The sequence below is a fragment of the Oryza brachyantha genome, chromosome 2 (genome assembly GCF_000231095.2).
Source record: "Oryza brachyantha chromosome 2, ObraRS2, whole genome shotgun sequence".
In the NCBI taxonomy this organism is placed as follows: domain Eukaryota; kingdom Viridiplantae; phylum Streptophyta; class Magnoliopsida; order Poales; family Poaceae; genus Oryza; species Oryza brachyantha.
In genome coordinates this window covers 7,492,366-7,502,590 of record NC_023164.2, presented here as the reverse complement: position 1 = coordinate 7,502,590, position 10,225 = coordinate 7,492,366, and the positions used below count along the sequence as shown (strand labels likewise).

Below are 10,225 nucleotides of genomic sequence, written 5' to 3'. Positions count from 1 at the left end.
TCCATTAGGACAAACTCTATTTGTTATGACAAACATTACTTTTGTTTATCTTATTTATTTATAATTCTCTATAGCTATAACCCGCTAACACAAAAGCTCAACATGTAAATATGTCACATCATCATCCACTAGCTAGCAATTATTACATCTTAAACTCATGCAAACAGACCACCTCATCTGAAATTTATTACATTATATGGATTAACATGCAAACATGCGAAATCACTATACCCATATTATTTTCATAATATTTAAACATATATACATCTATCATCTCTATAATATTTAACATATCATTCTATATAGTTCAACCTATCAGCGCTAAAGATGAACATGAAAGCATGGTACATTATTACCCACTCGCAATTATTACCTCTCAAATCTCATGCAAACATGCCATCATCTACAATTTATTAGATTATATAGATTAATTACCATGCAAGCATGTCAAATAATTATATATGCTCACACTATTTTTTGTAGTGTCTCAACGTATCTGTACATCCACCATCTGTACCATATTTAACATAGACTCATTTATGCAAACCACAGCTAGCAAAGCGCATGACATCATCTATTATATATTATATATAATACAACTGTACGTACTATGTAGCAGAACCATATATATAACAACATATATATCTTATTGTACATAATTTTCGTCTCTTTTGAGGATATCCGTCTTGTAATTTTTGAGTGTATGATCAGCTAGCTAGCTAACAAACTCTTGTCGATCTCTGGAGGTATTATGCAGGGGCATCTCGGTGATATGGGCTAAGGAATGTCCCTCTCTGACCACCCGCTGATTCGCAGTTTAACTTAAAAAGCTCACAAAACCCCGTTTTAATTAAAGTTTGTCCACTACCCCAGCTTTCTCCCCACAAGAATCATTCCCCTTCCTATATGTATACCTATACGTATGGAGTATATATATACTGTATACGTATGTATATATATAGGTACAACACATGTATATATAGGTAAAAAAAAAGTGAGTAGAGGTAGATTTGCATTTTTGCATGCATGCAGTACAGTAGTAACAGTACAGTGTGGGGGGTTACGTAGGTAGGTAGTCGTAGATGAAATTATAACATACGAAGTTATCCATTTAAGGGCGCTAATAATGGCGGGAGAGATGGAGCTCTATCGCTAGGTGTACATGTGGTGTGGCTATAAATAGTAACCACACGCGCGGGTGCGATTGGGTTGGGGCACAGCTATAGCTCAACTACATACGCGCGCTTAACTCGGTCTCGTCCGATCCATCCTTCCCTCCCTCTCCATCCATCGATCCATTCGCCGCCTCGGTGTCCTCCTTCCTCGCGCCGCGCCGGAGACGATGATGATGCATCCGCCGCTGGCGGCGCCCGGCGTCTCGCCGGCCCGGTGGTCGTTTCGCGCTCCGGCCAAAGGTGATCGCCTCCTCGTCTCGTCGACGATGTCACGTTTTCGGTTTGTGCGCACATTTCGGATGTTGCTTTCACGTATACGTGCGTGCGTTGCCGTCGGCGTCGGGGGGAGATCGATCCCCGATAGATCCCCGGCGTCGTCGCGCGCGCGCGCTACTCATGACGTCCCATCGACCTCGATCATCGCTTTCTTCTTCTTCTTCTCGCTCGCCGGCCGTCACACCCGCCCGTGTCTCTGTGCTGTGCACAGGTCGCCATCGTCCACGCGTCTGGCGCGTCGACCGCGACGGCGACGGCGGGGACGACGTCGGCTCCGGCGCCGCGTGGAGGGCGCGGGCGGCCACCGGCGTCTCCAGCTCCAGCTCCAGCGCAACAGCCAAAGGTACGTACGTGCACGCCGGCGACGCCACGCCGCCATGCCTCTCGCTCGCTCACTGACGCCTCGACGCTTTCCACTCTTGTCGTTTTTCTCGCCACACTGCTTTCCCAACACGACGGCCTCTGCACTTGCACACGCTTTATTCTTTTTTTACTGCAACACTGCTACTTACTACTACCACACTTTAGTTTCAGAGGTTCTCTTTTCTTTTCATGAACATGGTTTCAGTCTTTCAGAGCTGAGCTCACTGATCATGATGATCAGGAGATGGATGGATGGATGAATCTTTTGGTTTTTGAGGTGTTAATTTAGTGCTAAAAAATATATATATATATATAAATGAGATTTTGATTTGGATTGAGGTTTGAGAGGGAATAAAGCTACCTGGTTAATTACATGTTTTGCTAAAGTTACTTTGAGGATAAAGTTGATAGGTTTTTTCATTGGAGGATTTAATTTTTCATGGAAATATTACCTCTTATAGGGGGGGTAAGTTAGTGGCTGAGAAACATGTGTAGAAGGGAGTGACCATGTCGGCACCTAAAACGACGCGGATTTATCCGTAATGACTGATGGTTAATTTAGATGGCATCGGTCTATAATTAATCTCATGTCATCACCATCGGATTCACTGTATCCTACCAATATAAACTGGCATCTTATATATCGTGCAAGAAATTAAATTTAGAGAAAACTATTCCTTATTTACAGGATAGAAGTATTAATTAATTAGGCTTCATGTTTAATATTGCTTATAAAATTTATACCTAATAGCTTTTGGTTTAATTTATATTATACCACAACAATCTTATGTGATATCCACATAAAAGAACCATGCATGGCTTTACTTGTATATGATAAATAAAACTGGATGAAAACATGCATGCTGCTACTTTATATCCAATTTAATTAATTCAGTTTTTGGAAGTTCATCTCCAAACCACATCTCATAAAATCCATGTGCTCTAGACAAATCTGATACAAATTAAACAGAACAAGCAAGATTAAAAAAAATTACTTTTGTGACTAGTGTTGTAGCTTATGCAGGGTATCCATCCATAGTGTTCATGCAAATACATTCATAGGACGATGTCACAATCAATATAATTGGCATATCACTTACAACGTCTTTACAGTAGCTGTCAAATGTTGTTGACCGGCAGGGGTAGAGATTATTATATAGTGAAATTATTTGCTTCTTGAGCGAAAATTATCGCTGAATTTTAATTACGGAATCTTAAGATTGTCTGTATCTAGCAAAAAAGAGATTTATTGATGTGTGTTTGTTCGGGAGCCGGGACCTTGTTATCTTTGTAAGGCATGTTCCCTTTCGACAAATGGCCAGCAGATCGATCAATTTGGTTAGCGAATAAAACGGCTCAAAAGATTCGGCTGGCTGGGGCTAGGACATGACTTTGTGTCGTAGATTTGCCACCTCAGACTAGCACTGCAGAGCCAGGTCTAGATTTTGGGGGTCAGTGTCATGAAACGGTCAAAGGTGTGATTGTTTACCAAACGGCATATTTGACAAAAATAATTTATCAATAAAATCATCATATACATATTCTTAGCGATATGCGATATAAAAGTCAAGACTTGAAAACAAACTTCGGTGAAAGACTTTAAAATCAACTTCAAATCTGTGGTTAAAAATTTAAATTCAAACTTTAAGTATAAATTATCTCTCGGACGGATATTATTTAGCTTTTTGCCACGACACTTCAATTTTTTATTCCGTGCTGAAATTTCCAAAAATTAGGTCTTTCGATCATCCTCACGTTAGTTTGATTTTTCTATTTAGTAAAGTCATTTAAATTTAGCCTGCATTTCTTCATTTTTTTCTCTTTTTTTCAAATTTTAGAAATTTTCAGTCAGATAGCTTGCATTCTCTGACTCATCTTCAGCGCAGGAGAGCTCAATCAGTGATATATTAGAACCTAAAACTGCTTTTAATTGATTTAAGCAATTTGGGATGTAGTATGGATTTGCAAAAAAAAAGTTTAGATTTAGTAAAATAAACTCAAATGTTCTTTTTGAAATTCCATATGTCCCCATCATGTCACTACAAAAATTGCTTAAGATAAAAATAACCTGGTTAAGTGTGCAATTTGGCACAATATGAAAAGCACCAATTTAAAAAAATATATATTTAAAACATTGTTGGAAGACTTTTCTAAGAAAGCTCTTCGACTTTGTATTATTTAATTCATTCGTCCCATGATCTATCAATTATCACAAAACCTAAAGTTGTGGATGCAATTATTTAGATAATAAAAATGTGGATACATGCATAACTTCTCCTACGAGTAACGTGTTTTAATGTACCCCATCCTCTTCTACTAATCACTCACTAACCATGCATCACCAGCAGGGCTTCAAACCAACCTGATCGAGCACGAGAGCAGGATCACAAAATGGCCCGACGAATCACGCGACCTCGACGACTACCAGCAAATCAACGATGCGAGTTCATCAAATTCGAATCTTTCGCATCAATTTTGACCTAACAGCATTTGATTTGTTCTTCGTTTTAATAGATATATTTGCTGTTCGTTCTCTTGGGGACAGGCGGCGGAGCTGCGGGCGGCGGTGGAGCAGGTGAGGTCGGCGCTGGCGTCGATGGAGGACGGCGCGATCACCGCGTCGGCGTACGACACGGCGTGGGTGGCGCTGGTGCCGCGGCTGGAGGGCGGCGGCGGCGAGGGGCCGGAGTTCCCGGGCGCCGTGCGGTGGATCGTGGGCAGGCAGCTCGCCGACGGGTCGTGGGGCGACGGCGTGGTGTTCTCGGCGTACGACCGCGTGATCAACACCCTCGCCTGCGTCGTCGCCCTCACCAAATGGTCCCTCCACCAACACAGCTGCAACCGAGGTAGTGCCTACTAGTAACTACAGATTTAATCTATGTTAATTAATTACAGCCTTTGCTATAGCTTCTTCAGATTATCTATAGTTATTTGTTACTGTCTCCGTTAATAAATCTAAGACATATATATAACCAGAGCAATTTTAACGTACGTGAGAAAATACCTCTCCGAACCAAATTTTACATTTAAAATTTTCATACTTAAATATAACTGAAGGTGTGAAATTTTACACTAAAAATATAGTAGGTTATAGTATTTTAGAATTTTCTTAAAAATAACAAAGTGGCTTATATAACTAATATGCAATGATCAATAGATAAATCTAAATATTGCTAAAAAGTCTTACAATATAAAATGTCAGGACAGCAAGAGTATTGGTTAATTCGCAGGTGATTAGTTACGGTCTCCAAAGTGAGGCGAGATGATCGATGATGTTTTCTGATTTTTTTTTTTGGGGGGGGGGGGGGGGTTGTTCAGGACTTGATTTTCTGAAGCAGAACATGTGGAGGTTAGCAGAGGAAGAGCCGGAGACGATGCCGATTGGGTTTGAGATTGCGTTCCCTTCTCTTGTGGAGGCAGCTCGGAGCTTGGACATCGACTTCCCGTATGATCACCCTTCTCTCAACGCCATATATGCTAACAGAGACCTTAAGCTCAAGAGGTATAAGATGCGGTGATTGGCCATGCACATTCATAGTTGGTGCAGTGATCAGAAGTTATTTAGTTTATCTTAAAAGATCAATTTTATCAATATCAGAATATATCATATCTTTTAGTGTATGTATGCACCAGAATTTTGGTACCTAAAAGTATATTCTAAACGATGGTTACGGCTAGTAACAGCTTGCAATTTGTTGGTGTTTTGTTGCCACAATATGTAGGATTCCAAAGGACATGATGCACATAGTTCCAACATCAATCCTGCATAGCCTCGAAGGGATGCCAGGGCTGGACTGGCAGAGGCTTCTGAAGCTGCAATCCAGAGATGGATCCTTCCTGTTCTCCCCCTCGTCCACTGCCTACGCTCTCATGCAGACCGGCGACAGGAAATGCCTCGCCTACATCGACCGGATCGTCAAGAAATTCGACGGAGGAGGTAAGAGATCCGGTCATTCCTGAATCCTGATTTCACTGCACTGCAATTAGGTGTGGCAATGTTTGTTTGCCGGCTGATCTCAGATCATCTGGTTTCTGACAAAACAATTTTCTTTCAGTTCCCAACGTTTACCCTGTCGATCTCTTCGAGCACCTATGGGTGGTTGATCGGCTGGAGCGCCTTGGGATTTCGCGGTACTTCCAGCGAGAGATTGAGCACATCATGGACTATGTCAACAGGTTTTTGTTGCAGCTTTCCTGAATTGTTCTCTGTGGTGATGCTCAGTTCATTTAGGAACCTTATGAACAGATTTTATTCTTCTCTGAAACCTGTTTTGTCATTCTGTAGGCACTGGACTGAAGATGGCATTTGCTGGGCTAGGAACTCCAATGTAAAAGATGTGGATGACACAGCTATGGCTTTCCGCCTACTACGGCTCCATGGATACAATGTCTCACCAAGTATGGAGCTTTTTTTTTTTCTTCTTTCTTTTAATCAAGATACTAATCACCAGGATCATATTTACCTTTCTTGAATCACCAAATAATTCCTGTTCTTTTATCCAGGTGTGTTCAAGAATTTTGAGAAGGATGGGGAGTTCTTTTGTTTTGTGGGGCAGTCAACACAAGCAGTCACTGGGATGTACAACCTCAACAGAGCATCTCAGATAAGCTTTCCAGGGGAGGACATCTTGCAGCGTGCAAGGAGTTTCTCAAATGAGTTCCTGAGAGAAAGAGAAGCCCAGGGAACACTTCATGATAAATGGATCATTTCCAAGGACCTACCAGGAGAGGTAATCCAGTTCTTTTTTTTTTTTTTTTTGCTCACACCATAATTTCTTCAGAATGTTCTTAGCATATTTGTACTCCTGCAAATGTTTACTGGTTCATGGATACTGATAGAATTTTGCACTGGATCAATAGGTACAATACACATTAGACTTTCCCTGGTATGCGAGCTTGCCACGTGTCGAGGCGAGAACATACCTAGACCAGTATGGTGGTAACAATGATGTCTGGATTGGAAAGACACTCTACAGGTTTGTTAAAGTTTTCACAGCTTCTTTGAACTTCAAACTATTGATCAATATGTTTATTTTCAAACATACATGATGATAGGTAAAATTTACCTTCAATTGTTGGGTGTCCTTTGGCAGGATGCCTCTGGTGAATAACAACACATATCTTGAGCTGGCAAAACTGGATTTCAACCGATGTCAGGCTATACATCAGCAGGAGTTGCATGGTCTACAAAAGTATATATATTAAATCCACATAACTCTCATTCTGTTTCATCACACATTTTCCTCTGTGAAATGATCTCAAACAAGATAAGTTTTGTTTGGCACCATAAACATTTAGGTGGTTTGTTGAGAATGACCTCAAGGCTTTTGGGGTAGCATCTGAAGACGTTTTCAGAGCTTATTTCCTAGCTGCTGCTTGCATCTTTGAACCAAACCGTGCCACCGAGCGACTTGCATGGGCTAGAGTGTCAGTGCTGGCCAACACAATTTCTAGACACTTTCACAGCGATATGTCAAGCATGAAAAGGATGGAACGTTTTATGTGCAGCAGTCTCTATGAAGAAAATGGCAATGTATTATGGTGAGTATTGCAAAAACTGAAATTTCTTCAAATTATGATTTTGCACCATGCAGCATGATGATGGTTTTTATGGGTAGTTACTTCTTGGTGTTAGTCCTTTCCATGAGCAGGTTGGCAAGCTGAATTCAGTAGTAAATTGTTTCCATTTTGACAATTAAAACAGCAAGGGAATTATTTACAGTATATATACTCTTTTAAAGGAAAGGAAGGGAAGTATGGAAAAAGCAGGGGAAAAGAAAGTTACAACCCTTCAAGAGGGACTGGCTATAAATATCAATTAGATCGTGAACTCATTTGTTGAAAATTATTTATAAGAACAATCTATGATCATAAAGCTATAAAATATTGTTAACAACATATTATTAAAAAGAGATTTGCTCCGGTCCAACAAAAAGTATCTCGAGGTACCAAATCATTTCTCACCCTTGAATCTAGCTGAGTAGGATGTGCGCTGTTAGATTCAATGGTGCGAAACGATTTGGTACCGTGAGGTACCGGTATCTTGAGATACTTTTTGTTAGACTGTAAAATTGCTCTATTATAAAATGTCCAAAGAATATTTCAAACTTGGCATTCTCTCTGTCCAGTCTAATATTATTCTCATATTTAGTATAAAATAGAAGCAGGTTTGCCTTACGGTACACCACGTATTCACAATGTATCAATGTATTTAGAAAATTAATAGACACACTGCTATGCAATGTATAAAATCTAGTTAAACAAAAATTTCTCTGTAATCAACTTAAATTTTGCATTCAGGCTTGAAGGATATGCAAAAGATGAAATTCTTGCCAGAACACTTTGTCAACTTATTGATATGTTGTCTAAAGAGGCACCGCCAGTTCGAGAAGGTCCAAAATGTATTCATAATCTCATAAGATGTGCTGTAAGTAACATGCAGAACTGCAAACTTTCAGTTATTAATCTGCTTAGTTAGACTAATTCTAATATCTCTCTTTGCCCTTCTAGTGGATTGAATGGATGATGCAACATATCAACATGAAGAATGATGGATATGGTGAAGGAGGAGTTATGGATCCAGGGTCATGCATTGTTCATAACAAAGAAACATGTCTGCTTATTGCTCAAATCATCGAGATCTGTGCTGGACGAACTGGAGAGGCAGCATCTATGATAAGTAACACGGATGGTGCTTGGTTTATTCAACTTGCTTCCTCTATTTGCGACTCTCTTCACCACAAGATGTCACTTTCCCAGGTAAACCCTACATTCCATCGTATGTGGATTAGTGCCTCATTTTTAATAATAGTGTTGCAATATCTATGCAAAAGAATGTTTCATGAAAACTTTCCTTGATAGTGTAGCTTTTTTCATGTTTGGGCAAATTAACCACTAGGAATACGTGTAAAAAGATTTAAAAAATTAACAGTAGGAAAAATAGTTCTACCGAGACCTCTCCCAGAACTGTAAGAAAAAAATGTATCAGTTACCTCAGATATGGTTATGTTTAATATATATATATGCTTCAATGTCATTGTATTCAACTAATCAATTGACGACACAACTTATAGGATAGCAAGAAGAATGAGACAACGATAAATCAAATAGACAAGGAAATTGAGTTGGGTTTGCAAGAACTTGCTCAATATCTTCTTCCAAGAGCTGATGATAGAAGAACTAACAACAAAACCAAGCAGACCTTCTTGGACATTGTGAAAAGCTGTTATTATGCTGCTCATTGCTCGTCAGATATTCTTGATAGACATATGTCTGAAGTTATTTTTCAGCATGTTATTTGAAATAAAGTTGATCTAAATACAGCATTTGTAGGGTTGAATCAGATGTAAATATTTCTGTGTGGGAAAATCATGTAAAGAAAAATGAGAGAGAATAAGTATATAAACAATAGTTTATTGTTAAGAGATAGTACAATGTTTACATCATGTGAATGATGGTGTATTTCTATATGGTTCTAGATGTGGTACACATGCTTGTTTAGCAATGAATCAGGATATGCATCGAGCCCAAACAAGGGCATTTTGATCTTCTCTTTTTCTTTTTGAAACCAGGGTATTTTGATCCTCGGTTAATTGTGTGACGTGGCTTCAATGAGTCCAATTAAAGTTCATCTGGCTTTTCCTTGGCTACCATGTTTTACTGCTAAGTTTCTCTACTTACATAAGAGCTATATATATAAATACTCCCTCCATTTTATTTTACTTCTTACTTTGACTGCCTCTAGAGGATTGCAAATATGAAATATTGTCACTTCATGGTTCCCAAGACGGTGATTCCCATTTTGCGTTTCTGGGCCAAATGTTTTTTTTCTTTTTTGTAAAATAAGCAAGAAAAGATGATGGGGTGAGCATTCAAACTCTTATGTGCCCGTAATACACCTTGTTTATTTTGTAGGGTTGCATTGTCCTAAACTATTTCTAAATTTGCTATAGGTATAAAAAATAATTGTTGTCATGTTCATTTTACAGATCGAATTGTGGTTAGATCATATATGCTATTTAATTGTCATGTCGCTCGTAATTATTTCATATTTTTGAAGCTTAATGACATAGTCGTTTTCACCATGCATCATATTAAAATAAAAATGCATTTTGCCAAACCAAAACTTCTCAAAACAATTACACCAAACAAGATTACCAAAATCCACAATAATGGCGCAAGAAATACCAAACTGCGCCAAATATGACATTCTATTTTTCAGTTGTTGCTTTTTTTAAACAAATAATTTTGCATAGATCTCGATTACGAAATATCTAAAGTATGGATCTGGTCGTCATGAAGCTACTGCTCACCGATGAGCTAAGACAACCCCTTAGGATGGGTAAAAAGTTTATCTGGTTTTTCTAAGCTATTTAATAATATAGACGATAAAATTAATTACTAGAAAGTTA

General features: G+C 39.0%; 1 protein-coding gene across 1 annotated transcript; it reads left to right on the top strand.

Moving 5' to 3' along the window:
- Positions 1-1,221: 1,221 nt before the first annotated feature.
- LOC102712336 (ent-copalyl diphosphate synthase 1, chloroplastic) lies at positions 1,222-9,362 on the top strand. Its single transcript, XM_015833068.2, has 15 exons — positions 1,222-1,415; positions 1,663-1,794; positions 4,163-4,254; positions 4,360-4,660; positions 5,133-5,316; positions 5,537-5,751; positions 5,870-5,990; positions 6,100-6,212; positions 6,318-6,544; positions 6,675-6,790; positions 6,908-7,006; positions 7,113-7,355; positions 8,115-8,241; positions 8,325-8,573; positions 8,888-9,362. Exons 1-15 carry the CDS (start codon positions 1,343-1,345, stop codon positions 9,113-9,115), a joined length of 2,520 nt encoding a protein of 839 aa, XP_015688554.2. The 5' UTR covers positions 1,222-1,342; the 3' UTR covers positions 9,116-9,362.
- The last annotated feature ends 863 nt before the right edge of the window (positions 9,363-10,225 follow it).